The sequence below is a fragment of the Mus caroli genome, unplaced genomic scaffold (genome assembly GCF_978045245.1).
Source record: "Mus caroli unplaced genomic scaffold, Mus_caroli_1 scaffold_2, whole genome shotgun sequence".
NCBI lineage: Eukaryota > Metazoa > Chordata > Mammalia > Rodentia > Muridae > Mus > Mus caroli.
The window spans coordinates 131,197,440-131,217,983 of record NW_028227257.1 but is presented as its reverse complement, the minus strand read 5'-3'; the positions used below and the strand labels follow the sequence as shown (position 1 = coordinate 131,217,983).

The 20,544-nt window shown below is 44.9% G+C and overlaps 1 protein-coding gene across 1 annotated transcript in view; it reads left to right on the top strand.

Annotated features, from left to right (window-relative positions):
• The first annotated feature begins 364 nt into the window (after window positions 1-364).
• The window catches only part of Kif5c (kinesin family member 5C), a 158,126-nt gene continuing 137,946 nt past the window's right edge, over window positions 365-20,544 (top strand). The window contains exon 1 of the mRNA XM_021184624.3: window positions 365-862. Within this exon, the coding sequence (XP_021040283.1) occupies window positions 737-862 (126 nt within the window). The 5' untranslated portion in view covers window positions 365-736. The remainder of the gene's footprint in view (window positions 863-20,544) is intronic.

Below are 20,544 nucleotides of genomic sequence, written 5' to 3'. Positions count from 1 at the left end.
CATGCAAATATCATTTCCTTCCTGCTTTCCCTAGGACTCTTGCAAAAACTCTACAACACAGGGAAACGCTCTGTGGCTGTTCAATTGTACACTGTGCTGATGAGTATTTTTTCTTTCAGGAAAAGATGTGACCTGGTTTTTTATAGAGTTTAGCTGGGAATATTAATTACGACTTCCATTCTGTTCTTGGCTTGTGGAGCCCCATTGGTCCTGCAGTTCCCGGTGGTCCTCACAAGCTAATCCAAGCCTTGCTCTCCCACCTGCAGGTAGAGTGGCTGACTACAAGTCCCGGGATGCGCCGCGCTTACACCCAGGGTGAGGCGGATCTCTGCAGTGACGTCACCGTGCCGAGGCGGGGCAGAGGGGCGGGCCTGGAGGTGCCGGAGCACGGTGGTGCTGATGCAGGATGGCTGAGCGCGACGGAGCCCGGGAGGTCTGAGCCGGGCGGGGATTGCTCCCTGAGCATCGCCTAGTCCGCCCGCCTCGTGGTCGCGGGCAGGTGGGCCGGGGGCGCAGGACCGGGCTGGAGGTCAGCAGCAGGGCGGCCCACCTGATACGCTGCTCTCCTTCCCAGCGGCGGAGCTGCGGGGCATCCAGCGCAGGCTTGAGATGACCTGCTGAGAAGCTGCGGGAGGCGGCCTAGCAGCGGGCAGCGGTTGGTTCGCGGCCTCCTCGGTGGTGCTGCCCAACCGGGCCCCCCACCCCATCCCTGTGCCCCCTCCTGCCGCGGCCCGAGATGGCGGATCCAGCCGAATGCAGCATCAAAGTGATGTGCCGGTTCCGGCCCCTCAACGAAGCGGAGATTCTCCGCGGGGACAAATTCATCCCCAAATTCAAAGGCGAGGAGACGGTGGTGATCGGGGTAAGTGGCCTTGGTGTCTTGCCCCTCCTCCGGCTTTGCACCATAGCCTGAGTGGGGATCTTCCGGACGCTACCTCCGACATCCCAGCGGGGCTGGGTTCGCGGGTGGATCCTAAGAGAGCCCTTGCCCGGTGACTCCCCCGCGGCGGTGGTGGCGCGGGGCGGCGGGGGAGTGCGAGGTCCGCCATTGTTCGCGGGTGGGGGCTCGGGTGGGCCTATTGTTCCCACTCTAGCCGCCGCGTGGGCAGTGTTTAGGCTTGCCAGCAAGTAAGGATACCCAGGTCTTGATCAAAAGTGTCAGCTCCACAACCCACAGATGCATCCAGGCATTCCAGGGTTCGATTTGTCTCAAGACCTTAGTCAAAAAGGTATGAAGGAAAGATGCAAGAAAAACAAAATCTCTTGGGCCTTACATAGGCGGTTTCACCTTGCTCCCTTGTGGAAGGTGAGGAGTGCTCTTGGTGTCTCTGGAAGGTCTCTTATGTTTCCTGCTTCCTATCATCCCAATTGTCCTGGATTTGTGCTTTCTGTGGACTACCCCCACCCCCACCAGGTTCTTTCTCCCTAGTGTCTGCAGATAGACTCATATGCTTCGTTCTAGATGGAGAGCAGAGTCTCCAATCTGCTAAGAGAGGGAGTTCCCAAATAACCCTTCTGTGTCAAGAGCAGAAGTTACTTAAGCAAATCCAGGGTCTCCCTTTTGATCACCTTTCCCCACCGTTCCTCCCACTGTGTTTTCCCCAACTTAGCTCCTTCTCTGCAGCCTGGTTACGGGAAAGGGAGGGAATACTCCCTTACAGTTCTTAAGGGAATATACCAAAGGAAATAAACTAGTCTTGTCCGCGCCCCCTTTCTTAACCTGCTCTCCCTAGAGTGTGTGGCCCATGGTGCCCTTTTTGTATTCGAGCCGCGTGGAGAGGGACTGAGTTAATGCGAGCCTTTAGGTCCCCACTGATACGTTCCTGGCATCCCGCTCCAGGCTGCTGATGCAGCCTTCCCGTCTCCAGCATTGATTAAGTGATGTCATCTCCATCACTGAGCATGCTCGGACTACCCCCTCCCCCCATTCCCCCAGTGACTGTTGTATTTAGGTCAAGTGATTGACAGGTGACAGCTTTCTGGGTGTATAGCTAGAGGACACCTAGCCTTTTTCAAGAGCGAACCCTGCGGTTCTTCACTTAGTCTGTCCCCAGCATCTTTGGCAAGGTTGTCTGCTGCAGTCGCTGCAAAGGTCTTGGACCAGCAGGTGCTAGTTATATTTTCCACCATCGTGGATTAGAGGCCAAGCCCTGGCCTGGGGGCTTCATCTTGCATTATGTTTAAGAAGGCTCCCCCCACGCCCTGCAGACTATGATCTTTTTCCTTCCCGTTTTCAGTTATAGGAAAACGCAGACTTCTGAATACTCTGGATGAGCAACCACTTATTCTGATATCTGACCTATGGGGAAGGGAAGGGATTTCCTCCTCTGTGCTTAGGGTTAACCTGCAGAAAAGGTGTACACTACAATTATTGATGAGGGAACTCTATACTTAATGGCATATATGGGTTAGTGAGATAGCCATGGCAGCCTGGAGCTAGGGTTACAAGTAGACTGAGATCCCATCATTGTCTGATCTGCTGTTTCCTCAGTGAGGTGTGGTTCAATTAGAGTGGCAGTTGCTAGGGACTTCTAGTCCCTCCCTCTTGGCTTGTAACAATTTTTACAGTACTGATTGCTCAGTGCCTGAAAATGTTCTGGTGACCTTGTGTTTTGTTTTTTCTCTCTCCATGCTTTAAAGGGCCTGAAGTGTTTCTCATAGCTACCTCTGCTTCCCTCTCCTTCCTCTGCCTTCTCCTCTCCCACCTTCCTCATCTACAAGGATCAGTAATACATACCCTGTGCAAAGCAGAGATCCTTAGCTTTTTATTACTATTTATCACCCTATTATTGTGAGTGTTCCAGTCTAAGTGTACACAAATAATACTAAGTTAAAACAAACATACACAAATACTTTAACAAAAAGTTATGGATGTGAATATACACATATTGCATTTCAACTGTAAGGTGGGTTTTTTTTCTCATCCTACTACTTTAATTTAGTGAAATAAAGCATCATAGAAAAGCACTAACCATTAGCTTGATGACTTTTCAAAGAAACAGGCATTTTCGGGATCTTAGAGCTTTCTTCAGTGTAATCTTCAGACCCCAACACCCCAGGGCATCGATATTCTGATTTCTGAATCCACACATTAGTTTTGCTTCTTTTTCTCAGCGTAAAACCCTACAGTAGGTTGTCTGTTATGTTTCTGGCAATGCTTGTCACATTGGTCTTGTTTGTAGTGGTATTTCACTATATGAATATGCCTAAAACTTACTTATTCCTTAGATATTTTTGAAGAGAGTCTAGCTTTGTTGTCCAGGCTGGCTTTGACCTCATGATCCTCCTGCTTCAGCCCTCACAGTACCGGGAGTACAGGTGTGAGCCACCAAGCCCAGTAAGTAGCTGTTGAGAGACAATTGCCCTGCATCCATTTGGGGCTCTTCTGGATGCGGCTGCTGTGAACCTTGCTGTGTGCATCTTTTGGTCCATGAGTACAGACCACTCTGAGATAATAAGTGTTAAGATTTGTGTTGGCATGGCCTTGGGACCCTTCCCCTCACTAATTATCAATGTAGATGTGAATATAGCCTGGCAGTATGTATGGTTCTTAAACATCATGTGGAATGTCCCCAAGTTGACAGCAGCATGTATGACTCAATTATAGGGTAGAATTGATCTCAGTGGTGAGGCTATCCCAAGAACGTGGAACTTAGAACTGCCCGGAAGTCTCACTTCCACTCTCTGCAGACACAAGTGAAGGAGGATGTTTGGTGGAGTTAGCTGTTAGTTCAGGTCATTCTTAGTTTTGAAGCAGAGATCTTTTTTTTCCTCCCCTTTAAAGTCCTGTTTAGTTCTTGTGGAGTTGTACATCAAGATGGTCAGGCGGAATTTCTGAGTTTCCCTTTAAGGAAATGTGCAGTCTTGGAAGTGTCTCCTCACCATGCGCACACTCTGTTTGGAGCTTCCGCGCAAATCCTTCCCCTCTGCTGTTCCTCCGCCCTGACTTTTCCATCCACAACCCTGTCTGTCTCTTTACTTTGAACGAACGATATTGTAGTCATTACTTTCCCCGTTGCTGTGATAGAAAGCCATGACTGAAAACTTTCTGTTAGAGTTTATTTGGGCCTCTGGTTCCAGAGGGAGAGTCCATAACGTCAGGGGAGAGACAGGAGAGCTGACATCTAGAGCAGGAAGCTGAGCGAGCACCTCCTCACACACAGACTTTGGCAGAAAGCAAGCCAGAAGTGAGGGTGAGGCTCTAACCGTCTCTCAAAGCCAGTCCTCAGTCACTACTTTGTCCAGCAGGGCCGCACCTCCTAAAAGTTCCATAACCTCTCCAAACATCCCTACCAACCAGAGACCAGATATTCAAATACGTGAGCCTTATAGGGGACATTTCTTATTCAAACCATTACAGATATGTTTGTTTTGTCTATAACCTCATTTGTTTTACCTTATATTATTAGTAGTTTGATTACATATCTAGTGATATTGTTAGCTACTGTAGAGATAAGGCCCATCCGGGTTTTGCTCTAGGGCCTTATCCATAAGAGGTATTGCAGCATTTATTGATTTCTTTGTTAGCCTGGGAACCTTTAATATATTTTTATTATATTTTACACACACACACACACACACACACACACACACACACAGAGACAGAGAGAGAGAGACAGAGAGAGACAGAGACAGAGACAGAGAGAGAGAGAGAGACAGAGGCATTTTCCTCAGTTGTTTTCCATCTTATTTTTTGAGGCAGGGTCTCTCACTGAACCTGGAGTTTGCCCATCTGGCAGGACAGGCTGACCACAGAGACAAGTGCCCGCTGTTACACCCGCCAACTTATGTGGGTTCCAGGGGTTTAAGTTAGGTCTTAACGTTTGTGTAGTAGACACTTTCCTGACTAAACTATCCCTCCAGTCTTGACTTTGTTAGAGTAACTTACCTCACTGACTTCATTTTATAAACAGGAGGTGGGAAATAGTTATAGCAAACAAATACTCAGAGAACATTAATTATACTTAATTAATTATACTTAAATGACTATAAAAATTGGAGGAAAAATGCCATGTTCAGCTTGTTGAAGCTTAGGAGAGCTACTGACTCTGGTGCTGAGCCAGAGTGGGAGGGGAAGGCTCATGACTAGAAAAGGGCCCTTTTCTTGTATCGCATTAATTCTTCAGAGAAAATTACTGGAGTTAGAGGATTTCTCAGAGGACACCTTCATTATCTGCTAAAATCCTGGTGAGTCACTTATTACTGGGGGCTCTGCCTCTCGGTTGCGAAGCGCCTGTACTGATGAAAGGTCTCTGGGTTGGCCAGTTCTTACTGGTTCTTTAATATGGCCTTTCCCACCTCAGTTTCTTCTTGTTGGGTACTTGTGTTTGCGGTCCTGAGAATGTAGGCCTTGCTCCACACGGCTACTTTCCCCTGAGACAGTGTCATCTCTGAGAGTCTCCGAGTCAGTCTCAAACCCAGAACTGACCATGGGTGAGGAGAATGACCTTGGGACCTAGTCGCTTGCATTAGCTTTCCACAGTTGATGGACAGAACAGGAAGGGACCTGACAAAGCCTGGAGATTGAGGTGTGAAGAGATGGGACAGTACTTGAGAATTTTTCTTTTGGTCCACTCTATTTATTGATCTTTCAAAGTAGGAATTTAAAATACTATTCAGCACTAGAACTTTGTTAAGAGTATAGTTCTAATTGAAAATAGTGTTTGACGAATCTTCCTTTAGGTTTGTATTGCTTTAGTAGCAAGTTGCCGCAACTTTAGGGACTTAGCATAACCCAGATTAATTTTGTCAGTTTACACAAGTCAGAAACCCAGTAGGTTGGCTGTTTTCTCCATTTTGAGTCTCTTAAGAGTCCAAACCTAACTGCTGGTGGGGCAGTGCTCTGGCTGGAGGGAGGTAGAAGCTATAGCTTTGCTCACTCAAAATTGGTGGGAGAAGTCAGTGGTTTGTAGGCCCACTTCATGATCATCTAAGGTTTTCTTATCATGTTGTTAGATGACTAGTGTACTGGCTGGTTTTGTGTATCAACTTGATGTAAGCTGGAGTTGTCACAGACAAAGGAGCCTCCCTTGAGGAAAGGCCTCCATGAGATCCAGCTGTAAGGCATTTTCTCAATTAGTGATCAAGGCAGTGATCAATCTGTTGTGAGTCAGGCTGGTGATCCTGGGTTCTATAAGAAAGCAAGCTGAGCAAGCCAGGGGAAGCAGTCCAGTAAGCAGCATTCCTCCATGGCCTCTGCATCAGCTCCTGCCTCCAAGTTCCTGACCTGAGTGAGTTCTTGTCCTGACTTCCTTTGGTGATGAACAGCAATGTGGAAGTGTAAGCTGAATAAACCCTTTCCTCCACAACTTGCTTCATGGTCATAATGTTTTGTACATAAATGCAAACCATGACTAAGACAGTTATCAAACTCAATTCTGTGTACAAAGTCTCATTTGTCATATAACATATAATGGGACTAGGGAGTGTGGGCATCTTTGAGGAACATTAATCTGCCTACCATATAACTCCATACTAAGATATCAAGTATTTTCATCAAAACAACACCACCACACACACACACACACACACACACAGAGAGAGAGAGAGAGAGAGAGAGAGAGAGAGAGAATGAAACTATTCACCCTTGTATCTGCCACTCATTATTTTTCCTCTCTGTAATTTTGCTTTTGCCAGGTTGTCATAAAATGTTAACTATCTTCTTGGGTTTGTTTTTTTTTTTTTTTTTTTTTTTCATTTAGCAACTCTTTGTGGTTTGCTTCTGTTGTATATATCCATATATAAATGGCTTGTTGCTGTTTTGCACAATAACTTTTTATTGTGTATATGGATATACCGTAGTGCTTACCCATTTGTCTTTTGAAGGACATTTGGATTTTTTCCAATTTGTGTGATTATAAAGAAAGCCACTATAAGCTTTTGCATATAGATTTTGTGTGAGCATACATTTTTGTTTCTCTTGGTTGAATGCCCAGAAGTGGGATTGCTGTATCATTTGGTAACTATATGTTTAATTCTGTAAGAAACTGCCAAAGTCTTTTTCAAAGTGGTTGGACCATTTTGCATTCCTGTCTAAAAGTGGTAACATTATAAGCCAAAGTTTTAAATAGCCTAGTCAGTCACTTTAAGTGCATGCTAAACTAGTAGAGTCTCAATGTATCAGCCCTTCATCCCCTGTGCTCTAAATTCAGAGATGCTTTTAGTTCCTGAAAATAGATTAGTAATTTTCTATAAAAATGGCATGTAAGATCGGAGTGCACGAACTCAGGGGCGTAGTTATAAGCTGGCATATACTCCTCAGAGGGACTCCCTGTTCCCAGGGAGGAATACAGTTGGTGCTTCATAATGAAGAACCAAGTAGAGGCAGCTGGAAAGTCAGGCAAAACTGAGTACAGACACCGTGGTGGTTTGAATAGGTTTGGCTCCCATAGACTGATGTGTTTGAATGTTTGATCCATTGGGAGTGGCACCATTAGGAGGCATGATCTTATTGGAGAAAGTGTGTCACTGTGGGGTTGGCTTTGAGGTCTCCTACGCTCAAGCCATGTCCAGTATCACACATAGTCTCCTTCCGATGCCTGTGGATCAAGATGTAGAACTCTCAGTTTCTTCTCATGCCACCATGTTTCCTACTGTGATGAGAATGGACTGAACCTGTAAAACTAAAGCCAGTCCCAATTAAATGTTGTCCTTTATAAGAGTTGCCTTGGTCACAGCAATAGAAACCTAACTATTAGAAACTAAGATAGATAACCTAGCTAGTGGTGGCACTTTCCCCAAGTGGCCTTAATTTTTCTGGGCCTTAGTGTTCTCATATTTAGAGAGAATTGTGTAACAGGGTAATGGGCTGAAATGAACTGGTCATTGTGTGGCTCAAAGAAAATGCCCAGGTTTCCTGTCCCCTGTATAAATCCCCTCCTTTCCAGAGTTAGATTTGTTCCCGCAGGTTCTTGTCGTACTTTGGCTCTCCTCTGAACACCTTTCTTGCATCTTAGGCATCTGTTCATCCCCTTCTTCTGCTTGAGTAGCCAGTCTTCGTCTTACTTGTGAAGGTAACTCACGTTCCATGTGGTTACAGGCGTCACTAGCTGCTTCTTCATTTTAGGCGATCATTCTCAGGACTGCGTGTGTGTGTGTGTGTGTGTGTGTGTGTGTGTGTGTGTATCTTCCCCTGCCGCATTATAAGTTTCTGTGCAGATTGCATGTGTGTTGTGTATGTGTCTTCCCCTGCTGCATTATAAGTTCCCTGGGCAGAGGTTGTTGCTTGTTTGTGTATTTATGTATTTGATTATTTAAGTGATTTTGTCTGCTGTACTGTAGTTTGCATCGTCACTTTGTAAATGTATTCTGACTGAAGTTGTTCTTTCTCCCGGCTTGGCAGCAAGTCTGCATAATGCTGATTTCTGTGTTTCTTTAAATAACGTGGGAATCACGATATTCCTCTGTCTACCTGCATTCATATGGCCCAACTCTGCATATTAAGAATAATGTTTCCACTTTCCATCCCCCCTATTTAAAGTTTGAACACTCCTCTATATTTTCCCACTGGTCCTTGGCTCATGTTTCACCTGTGTTTTATTAAAAAAAGAAAAAGAAAGAAAGAAAGAAAGAAGAGAAAAAGGCCTGCTCCCAAATGGTTTCTCTTGAGGTAAAAAAAAAACAATTTTTTTACCAGATGGGTCCAATTCCATCTTATTTCTGGCTTTTTTAAATAATTAAAAAATATCTTATTTCTGTGGCTGAGAAAGCACACTCCTTTCCCACTTATTCCAGATCAACTAAATTTCTTTTAGTAGAAATTGTTACACACGTTTGTGATCATTTGTAAATATGGAGAGCATGGGAGTGAACAGATGAAATCCATTCGAGCGTCTCTAGCCCCAAACATATGTGGTCATCCTGGGAGGGTTGCCCAGATCTGCCATTTCTTAGCGTGGAAATTGGCTGGCCTGTATTGAGTTCCGGCTTCCTCACTTGGAAGACAAAGATGGGAGCAGTTCCTTTCAGGGGTAGCATGGTGTGAGGCACTTAATCCACAGACTCAGAGGCTGGTATTGAAGCATTCAGAAATCATTCCCCGTATGGGCCAACTAGTGGCTGCTTCTCTGTACTCCTGTGGGACCGACTCACCGTGGGAGACCACAGGTCTTTCAGAGATACTTGGTGTCTGCAGGAGGGACCCAGATGCTCCTCCTGAGTTAACTCACCGGCCCAGCCTCTCCCCTCCCTCCAATGGTTCCCAAAGCTTTGGCCCTGGCCCTTTAATACAGTTCCTCATGTTGTGGTGACCCTCAAGTATAACCTTGTTTTCATTGCTACTCATAGCTCTATTTTTGCTACTGTTATGACTTGTGATGTGAATGTCTTTGTTTTCCGGTGATCCCTTGGGGCTATGACCCACAGGTTGAAAACCTCCTCTCCATCCATGTTCCAGCTGTGCTGTATCCTGACTCAGTGACTCCCCTCCCCTCCTTCCAGGTTCTCACACCTTCATGCCCCAGAGACTACCTCCATTGCTTCCCTGCAAGCATCTAATCCCATTTGCTTCTGCTCCTTCAGCGCGTCCTCAGGTACTCTGACCAATCCAACTTTCCTCTCCCTGTCAGTAAGGAAGGGTTAGCCCTTTCCCTATATTTTCCCCGTCAGGCACAATATCTACTTGTCTCCCATTGGAGACATTGAAAGCCCTATGAATGCCAAGGAGACATGCTTATCCACCCTGTTCTCAGGGCATGGAAGGGTGCCAGGGACCGAGGTGCTTAGTGGGATGTCTGTGCAAACACAGCCCCGCTGGCCAACCTGAGCCTGTGCTTATTTGCTTGAGACACACTCCTGACTTCTCTGGCTTTGGAAACATGCCTTTCCTGCCTTAGCTACATTCATGGCTTTGATATTATCACTTGTGATGACTAGCTTTTCTCTGACCTAGATGTGGTGGTACCCATGTGCAATCCTAGAACCTAGGAGACTGAGGCAGGAACATCTCCAGCCTGGGCTGTGTAGTGAGATTCTATCCCAGAAAGGAAAAGAAAATAGTTTTTAATAGTTTTTGAGGGTGCTTTTAAAATATATGCTCACTGAAAAAAGTCAGATCATGAAAATCATGAAGGCAGCAAAAATAGCTCATTGTCAACTGAGCAGAAAATACCACTTAACACTTCCCTGTGAATACCTCTCCTTCCTGTATACTTGGTTTTAAAACACATTCTGTTTTATAGCGAGTGTTCTAGAACCCAGCTTACTAAGTGGCAGACTTCCGACATCTCCATTTTGAAGACTGCTTATGATTTCAGTGTTTTCTAATCAATTAACTGCTTCGTTCTGAGGGGTTTTCTCCGTTTTCCACCCATTATAAATGGATGTTATCCACCTTAGCCCACCAGCCTTCTTTGTGACTTTGCCCAGTTATTTTTGTAAAGTGTATTTCTGGAGTTGAGATTGTGGCATACAGGTTAGCTCTGACCTGAGGTGTATCCTCCGTCTGCGGAGGGAGCAGCTCCGGGATGGAGAATCTTGTCCTGTGTCTTACAGTCTCGCTTCCCTGCTTGCCCTGTGGAATTGCTGCCAGTTTGTCTCATCAGGCAGTCCTGTCTGTGCTAAATTAAATTCTTACCAGAGCGTGTCTTCGTCATGCACTGTTAACCCCTAGATCCAGAGCGCCGCACTGTCTGTCTTCAGACTTTCAGTGTGAACCATTGCCGTTTGTAGGAGGTCTACCATCATTTTCAGTATCCCAGAGGATGCTATTTCTTTCAGGTGATCAAAAGCTAAATCTTTCTCTTGAGGTCGACAGAGATAGAGGCCAAGATTGTAGTCTTAAAGAGAAATAGGATGGTGTACTTGGCCTTCTTGTGCTGACATTGGATGGCTGGTGATAGCTCTGGGAAGTGGGGCATTGAGTGGGGATCAAACACTCCTATCAGAAAGGCCTTAGGAAGAGGACATTACTTTCTTTTTCCTTGGTCACTACTACTATTAAAGAAGAAGAAGAAAAAAAAAACAGTAAAATTTCAAACGTACATCCGAGAGGAGAGGATAATCAGGTCCACTCCTAGGTGCTCCTGGACCACCTTAACCATCATCACCAAGTAGCCAATTCCACCTGACCCCTCCTAACCTTCCTTTATAGCAGAAATCTTGAATTTCATGTACGCCAATCCCCAAACTTCATTCCATATCTCTAAAAAGTCAGGAGCCTATAATGTAATGTGGAAACACCATAGTAACTAAAATCCTACCAGCGATTCCCCGCTGACAAGCACCCGTTGCCTCATAAATTCTTCTCGAAAGTGTGCTTGGGTTGGATTGGCAGGTACTGTTGATTCCACTGGAGAGAGAGAAATGTTCTTCCCATCCTCACCTTGAAACAAGTGGGGGCTCTACAAGGAGCCAGCCTTTGTGGAGGCTCGACCATGCACCCAGCGGTGAGGGCTAATCAAACTTCCAGAGCCAGCTCTGCCAACCTTATCCTTTCTAATCAAGCAAAGCAAGGCTGGTGGTGCCTTTCCGCAAGGCACCTGAAAAAGCGCCATACTCTATAACCCTGCCTTGCTGCTGCATACACTTCCTGGCTTGAGTCAGCTTCTGGAATAGCCAGGGCCAGGCAAATGCACACTGTTTGTCTTCCAGCCGTGGTCCTCAGCCTGGTCTGATCAGGGATTTGGAGAGGCTCATTCAGGTATGTTTGAGAGATTTTCATCTTATCTTTTCATCCTTGGTTTGAGTTGGATATTGGGAAACACATTTCCAAGGGGTGAAGTGGGTATTTGAGAACAAAATTTGGTGCAGCACATAAAGAAAATAGTTCAGTAGTTTCTGTTTTTCTCATTCAAAGACAAGAAAAATGGAGAAAAGCACATTCAGGTAATGTATGTTTTGACACTTTTCAGGGTAATATTCTTAGGACCTGCAGACCAGTAATATTATTTTAGAAGCATTTTCTATGAAGCTCTTGGTTCCACAGCACCAGACTGACAAGCCTCAGGGACCTGTCCCAGGTTCAGTACCTGGCTTTGCTCCAGTCCTGGTTTGCCCTTGGCCTCTGGAGGAGCCTGGAGCTGTCTGCTTAATTCTCTGGGGGAAGTTCCCCTGTAGTTTTCCTCAAAACCTGTCTGGAACCTTGCTCCTCAGAGGCTATTGATTTCCACCTGGGAACTGGGGCAAAAAACTGCTGCCTCTGACATCAGAAACTTGGGAGAGTCGCCGGGGGAGGGACTTTGTTTCTTCAGCTGCCACGTATTGCAGAGAGAGGGACAGATGCCCATCTGATTGACTGGTGTCTAGACCTCTCTTAGACTTGATTTCTCAATGGCTAAGGTTCTGAATCAATACTTTCTCTATTTGACTTTCTGTGGGAAACTGAGGTAAACTGACCTCTACAGGGTCTAGCTCTTTGGGCTGTTTCTCTCTCCTTGTTAACTGGCTGTCAGAGCAGCTCACAAATTCCAGGCCCAGTCAAGTTCATGTAGGCTTGGACACCAGGGGAGGAGGGTGGTGGGGTGAGAAAAGGAGGGTTTAATCCTTATCAGCTGACCTTGAGTTTTATGTCTGTGTTGGGATGGTGGGTGCAGGGATTCTACCTAGGCCACGACACATACCATGTGTGTCATGGGATCCCCATGGAAGGGTGAAGTAAAGGAGCGGCTGAATTTTAAAGGGGATTGTGGTATTCCTGGATCGCTGTTGCTATCATTATGATCCATTAAATTCATGATAACATCCAATAAGTTCATGTTTACAATATATATGAGAGGAACATTGGCTTTAGAAGAAAAATGTGTAGCTCTTTCTAAAGTGCTAAACAAAACCCATTATCTGTGTAGACAGGTAGGCAGCAGCATCCTGCCTACTCTTGAAGACAAACAGAAGCTACTTGTACATGCGCTTGCTGAATGTCTGTGCTACACATGGCTCTTGGCAAAGGCTTCCTTCAAGATTTACTTTATATATTTTTTTGATATCTAGATATTTGTCCAAAAATTACCTGCAAAGGGGAAAATAGATCCCTGTTTGTCACTTCCTAGCCCTGGTGGCGAGCAGGGAAAGGTGAGCTCTGATTTTCTCTGGCTGGCTGATCTAGAAACCTGTGACTCCAAGCTCAGTTAAAAGGCTGTCTCAGAAGCCAGGCGGTGGTGGTGCACACCTTTAATCCCAGCATTTGGGAGGCAGAGGCAGGTGGATTTCTGAGTTCAAGGTCAGCCTGGTCTACAGACTGAGTTCCAGGATAGCCAGGGCTACACAGAGAAACCCTGTTTCGAAAACCAAAAAAAAAAAAAAAAAAAAAAAAACCAAACCAAACCAACAACAACAACAAAAACCAGAGAGCGAGAGAGAGAGCACCCCAAAGGAAGACATCCTGAGATGATCTCTGACTTTGGCACACACAAGTGATTTTGTGCACCTGTCCCCCAACTCCAAAGTCTATATAAACCAAATATAAAGTAGTACCAAGTAGATTATGGGGAATTTGATGTTAAATACATTCATTGTCACTCAAAAATGTTTCCATTTTTTAAAAAAGATTTATTTATTATATGTAAGTACACTGTAGCTGTCTTCAGACACTCCAGAAGAGGAAGTCAGATCTCTTTATGGATGGTTGTGAGCCACCATGTGGTTGCTGGGATTTGAACTCTGGACCTTTGGAAGAGCAGTCGGGTGCTCTTACCCACTGAGCCATCTCACCAGCCCTGTTTCCATTTTTAAAGAGGTTTTTTGTACATTGCCCAGTCTGGTGGCCACTGGTCACATCCCGTCTATTGACCAACTTGAAATACTGCTCATCCATGTAGGGATGTTTGGTAGTTGCAAAATATATACCAGACACTGAAAACAGTATTAAACAAAACCGCAATAAAACAGCACTTCCCTCAACCAAACCAACAAAAAACCCGCAGTAAAAGACATCGTTAACATGGATAAGACACATTACACCCTGCAGGGGTATTTTGGGTAGAATGTGTTAGACTTTATTTTTGCTTTATGAAGATGTGACTAATACGAAATTTAAGATTGCATCTGGGCCTATCATTAGTTCTCTTGGATAACACTGCCCTAGCGTTTAGGCACAGTGTTCTGACTTTGCAATCATAGGATTTCATTCCTCTTTGGTGTATGGAGGGCCTATTGTATACTCAGCTCAGTTAAGCATTGTGAGCCCTGCCATCAACAGGAAGGAAAAATGAACCTTGTAAATACCTGTCTAGAGAAGCCTTGCTGAGAGAGAGAGAACACTTGGTTCTCTGTTGGGGACAGCAGGCTGAGGGACCAACACTTTGTCCCTCATCTTGAGGAATCCACTCTGCAAATATAAACTTGGCTCTAGTTACTTAGCAGTTCTCTGTAACCATTTTCTACATTCCAGTTTGTAATCATCGGTGTCCCTTCCCATCCCATAATGCTGGGAGACTGAGGGTCACTTTTGAGAAGTCCTGGGAGCAGCAGCCCAACGGTGGTGCCCCTATTAAGGATAAGATTTCTGGGGACTGGTGACTAACAATGAAAGAGAGCACGAAAATGTGACTGAATCCCATGGATCCTAGGAAATGCCACCGTACTGCCTTGCTTCCTGGCTCTGTGGTCAGCCCTGCATTAGCCTTGCAGCCAGTGTTCAGCAGGGACTCCAGGCCTAGGTCCTCGCCTGTGCCTGTACAGCTCTGTAAGCTGAGAGTACCTGGGGTTGCCTCCCTGGGAGACTTGCTTGCAATTTCCAGGTGAGAAGCACCACAGTGACTGGAATCTGCCCTGTACCCTCTGTCCCGGCCCTGTCGCTGTCGCTGATGTAGGAATGATGAGACCTTTTGTCCTGGAAACCGCATTTTCCATTAGCATGGTGACTTCTAATGAGGTCACTCTGACGAGTGGAATAAAAGCGTCCATTAGGATGTGGGGGACGCAGAACTGGACTGGTGGGAAGCCAAGGAAACCATTTGTCATTCTCTGGTGCCTTTTCTTTGTGTGTGCATCTGTTGGAAGAGCTTGCCTTGACAGTGAAGAAGGCTGCATAGCTTTTTGAAGGAATCTAATTAAGTGTTGAAAATTTACTCCCCTCCCCACAGGCCCCTGGTATCTGGATCAGTGCAGGATTGATCGATCCTCTTTGTAAATGGTGGAAAACCACAATAAGGGCAATGCAGGCACTGCAAAAATCATCGCAAATTTGCCATTTAATATTCCTATCCTCCCTTCTCCTGTTGGTTTGTTATTGTTAAAAAATTTACACCAACCCTGGTTATACAAGTTACCCATGTTACTTGTATATGTGGTATAATACCTTTATAATGCTACTTTTCAGTGATTGCTTAATGTCCACTGGGCTGCCATAGCAGTGTGCTCACTGTCTGTGTATTGTGGCATGGAATTCTTCATCTTGCACTTACTTCAGATCATACTTGCTGAGCGGCTCTATGCGTGGGGCTATTTTCAGTAGCTCAGTTATTTCTACAGAATTCATTAACCAGAAGCAGATTTCCTGGGTCCAGTGCGGCAAGCACATAAATCCGATCCTATTAACTATCAGCCTATTGTTTTCTGCAAAGGCTCTACTGATTCCTACAGCCTTCAGGGATGTGTGACTGGCCCGTCTGGCAGCAAATCCACGTCTGAGGTAAAGGAACTGAATCATTTGAGAGGGTGATTGGTATGGCACTGGTCTAGTGAAAATCCATAGGGATTTCCTCTCCTGGTCTTTGCTGGTGTGTATGTGTGAGTTCCCATCCTGGCAATATAAAAGGACAGATTTGGGGCATCACTGTGCCATATCCCCAGTACCCAATGGCTGACAGAACAGAGTGGAGATGGCCATTTATATTTGCAGTGACCTCAAGGCTTTTCTCACAAATCCTCAGATACGGTTGTTTCTCCCATTGCACTGGATAAGCATTAGCTTGTATCCAGCAGCACCCATGGGAGCGCTTTACTAGATGACCTGGTGTGTGCCATGCTGACCAAGGTGGGAATTCATGTTGCTGGAGGGTGGAGTCACACTACACAACACCGAAGAGATTACTCCACATTTTGAAGGTTATGTGTCATGTAGGGACCAGACCGGCACTCTAGTCCTGGAAGAGAGCGTATACTAGTCCCATCTTCTAGTGGGCGCCACTGGCAAGCCCTGGTCTGCAAAGGCAGCCAGAACCAACTGAATTGAGTCAGAGAAATAGAAGGAAGGCACGTGAAGAGGTCCAGGCAGTGTAGGAGGTAGAGGGTGTGATTGGAAGGCCTTTGTTTTCCTTCCTTCCTTCCTTCCTTCCTTCCTTCCTTCCTTCCTTCCTTCCTTCCTTCCTTCCTTCCTTCCTTCCTTCTTTCCTCCCTTCCTCCCTCCCTCCCTCCCTCCCTCCCTCCCTCCCTTCCCAGAATACTGCTCTCTATTCCATTGGTTTAGTCACTTAAACCCAGAGATCCTTCTCTGTGTTCTTAACTATCACATTGAGTACTAGTTGTGTCAAGTAATTGGCTTGTGAAAATGTTATCTAGCACTTTGGTTAAATCACTACTTTTAAATGAAGATACAAACTAAATGGTGTCGAAGGAAATAAAGAGAAAAGAAGGATGCAGTCAGCATTTCCCAGAGAAGGAAAGAAGGGCAGCTGACCACTCCATGTCCAAAGGACAGCAGAGCTGCCGATGGCCAGGCCTGGGAAGCCGATGTGGAGGAAGCAGTAAGAGTCCAGACAGCAAGGTCTTCAAAGTGGCCTTGAGGAAATGAAATTTGTCTAGGCCAGCTTGTTGTACTGCTGTGCCTTGTGCCTGGGTTAGGAATAACTTCCACAAGATATTTCTTCAGTGCTGCCTCCCTCGGCCCCTCAGGTTCCCAGGAAGGAGGATACAATTCATATTTGCTTTCCATAGTTTTATGGCTGACGGCATAATATAGAACATCAATTTCCCATCAGTCCCAAGTGACTTTCACCTGTTGGATGCCTTTGACTTCATGTCAAAAGGATGAGCAAATCTCATGTAATCCAAGTAGCTGAGGGATCCAGTTGTTTTTTTTACTGGCAACTGTATATAGATCACCATGGTCCCAGAATCATGTGCAACAGTGTATGTGTAACTGAGACACATTCCACATAATGCTTTGCTCATGGTATACATGTCCCTGGGAGGTTCTTGCATTGTGGCTGAGACTTGTCCAGTTTGGTATCTAGCATATGCCATGTCTCCTCTACAATAGCTTCAAACTATGTCTGTTGGCCTTTTTTATTGTTACTAATAACTGGAGATTGGACTCCACACCTTGGTCATTTGCAGTAAATGCTTTCCCGCCGAGCTCCGTCCCCACATTTTGAGGGAAGCAGAGTTTCTTCTGTTTCTTTTTTTGTGGCCATGTGCACACGCATGATACATGTGTGCTTCCCTGTTACAGGATCCACCTGGAAATACAGATATTCCTCAAGGAGTATAGTCCATTTTCTCCACTCTACAGTTTGCTTCTAGATTGTTCTAGAAAAGCTTGTGGGTTAAGGAGTACTTCCCAGTGTGGCTCTTTGTGGAAGATGGTAGAAGCAGTAAGAGGTGGGACTTAACTGGAAGATCATAGGTCACTGGATTGTGTCCTCAAAGAAGTCTGTGCCACCCTGCCTCTTCCTTTCTCTTGGCCATGTTCTGCCACCACCAAAACCCCAAAAACAATAGGGCCAATTTATGGACTTACACCTTCAAAACTACGATCCAAAATAACACTGTGTAGTAAGAGAGCTGTGCAAACACACAGGCACATTGGGACACACACACACACACACACACACACACACAGAGAGAACACTGACACTGAATAGTTTCATTGAAGATGAAACATAAGAACATGACAGATTTGGCAAAGTGGTTTCATTTCCAAGTAATAAGAATTCCTTTATACTGAATACATTCACATTGTTTTAGATTGAATGTACTCAGATTCATTAAGCACAGGAGATGATTGCTATGAAATTATTTCCTTTTCTACTCAAACCTGGAACCCACACACAAACACTCCTCTCTTGGTTTGCAATATCCTATCTTAAAAATTATTTTAATTTCAACTGAAGGCTGATTTCATAAAGGAAGATGAGACCAAGAAAGCTCTAAATTGAAGACATTAATATAAATGAGCTACACTTAACATTCTATTGATAGTCCTCTACTCTGAAAGGAAAATGTCTATAATTTACCTAAATTGCCTTGAAAAGAAAAGAATAAGAGACTTCCTCCTTTGGATGCCTGTTCCCTGTGCTCCCCTCATAAGCAGGGAGCAGCACCATTGAGTAACTGTTACGGCTCCACAGCTATTAGCTTCATTCCCAAGGAGTGCGGGCTGATGTCAGCCAGTGCTTACATCTGAATAAACATACATACAATGCCCATAATAAAATCACTCGGAGCCACAAAGTCTGAGATTCAGAGTGAATTTTAAATCAACTAATATGCTTTTTTTTTTTTTTTGGTTTTTCGAGACAGGGTTTCTCTGTGTAGCCTTGGCTGTCCTGGAACTCACTCTATAGACCAGGCTGGCCTCGAACTCAGAAATCCGCCTGCCTCTGCCTCCCGAGTGCTGGGATTAAAGGCGTGCGCCACCACGCCCGGCTCTAATATGCTTTTTAAAAGGATAGTTGGTGGCCTGTCCTAGCTTGCTTATTTTAGGGAACAGAGGTGAGCAGAGAAAGGGGTTGAAGTATCTCTCACTGATCATGAGTATTTTATTTTGCTTGTTTTTTTCTTATTTTTTTTCTTCCATTTGTGTGTATGTCCTCTGTGGGTATACACACATGAATGTACATGGGTCTTCAGGTGCCCAAGAGGACAGGAGAGGGCATTGGTTCTGTGGTGAAAGTCGCAGGTGGCTGTAAGCCATCTGATGTAGCTACCCAGACTAGAACTTGGGTCCGTGAAAGCACTCTTAACCATGAAGCCCTTTCTCTAACTCTGTTTTACTCTCTTTATGTAAATTATAAAATATTCTTTATGATCAGTAAACATATTCATGAGAGTAAAATGTGGAAAGTAGAAATGTTCCCAATTTGTCTCTGAATAACTGTCTGATGTGGGTTAAATTATTTCAGTTCCATGCTTATCAATTCAATTCTAAAGATGAATTGGAGTTAAATTAAAAGGACTATGTAACAAGGGGCAGGTGGGATGGCTTAGTGGGTAAGTCTTGAATTTGAAGGACATCATATGTGTGTGCATCACACACACACAAATAAATGGGAAAAATTTAAAAGCATGTATCCTAAAGCAGTCTTCAGTTTAAAAACTGTAGCAAAAATAAGTTGTGAATTATTCTAATAAAATCCACACCCAGAAAGCCACATTGGCTCAGCATTTTGCCATTTTGTCCTTGGCCCCAGCTGCAACCGTACCTCCTAGGTATGGGCACACTCCAGGACTAACCTATAATTAGTTCTAGGGTGTATGTGAGTGTGTGAGTGAGTGTGTGTGTGATTTTGCTTGGTCTTGTCTTGAATCTGTAAATTGTTTTTTACAGATATTGTGTGCTTTCTGTATCTTATTTTAATATTCATGTTTCATTTTTTTTTTGTAGTTTCTGAGAAATCTGATGGTAGAAAATAATAGAGCATTGAAACCCAGTTCTTTTTTTTTTTTTTTTTTTTTTTGGTTTTTCGAGACAGGGTTTCTCTGTGTAGCCCTGGCTGTCCTGGAACTCACTTTGTAGACCAGGCTGGCCTCGAACTCAGAAATCCGCCTGCCTCTGCCTCCCGAGTGCTGGGATTAAAGGTGTGCGCTACCACACCCGGCTTGAAACCCAGTTCTATTTAGGTTGTATATGTATGTGAATGGGCACAGTAAAGAAACTGCTGACATGCCCACTTCATGATACAGAAAGGTTTTTATTGTAGATAAGAAAGAAAGGAAGGAAGGAAGGAAGGAAGGAAGGAAGGAAGGAAGGAAGGAAGGAAGAAAGAAAGAAAGAAAGAAAGAAAGAAAGAAAGAAAGAAAGAAAGAAAGAAAGAAAGAAAGAAAGAAAGAGCAAGCAAGCAGCCAGGGGCATCTGGAAGAGTCCAGAGCAGAGAGAAAAAAAGAAGCAGACTGACCACGGCTTGGGCTATCTGTGAAAGAAGGAAGAAAAGCAAGAGAAGAGAAAATACTGCAGAAAGACAGATGGACACATATGCACGTGCGCACGTGTACACACACACACACACACACACACACACACACACACACACACACGAGAATATCAGGAGCAGCCAGGGACAGAGAGTGTAGAGAGCATGAGTCTGAGGTGAGAAGGGCCAGAGTGGAACTTTCAAATGCATGACAAGTACTTGTGTATGGGGACTGAGGGAGGCTGGAGCCTACATAGGCTTTGATATACAGCCACAGGTCTATGTTAGTGGGATCATATGTCCTTTCTGCCAGACATAAGGGAAGTGACTCCTTTTGGCAGATGGGAGCCGGTTCCAAAAGTTCCCAAGGAATGCTGGCTTTTGTTTAACAGTCAGAAATCCTTTTCTACTCCAGATAAAGCTGGAGTTTGACTCAATTTTGAAGTGAGTTAGTAGGCCTGCCCTTCTGGGGAGGGAATGGCACCCCTTGGACTTGACTGTATTAGTCTATTAGTCTGCTTCACTATCAAAACATGCA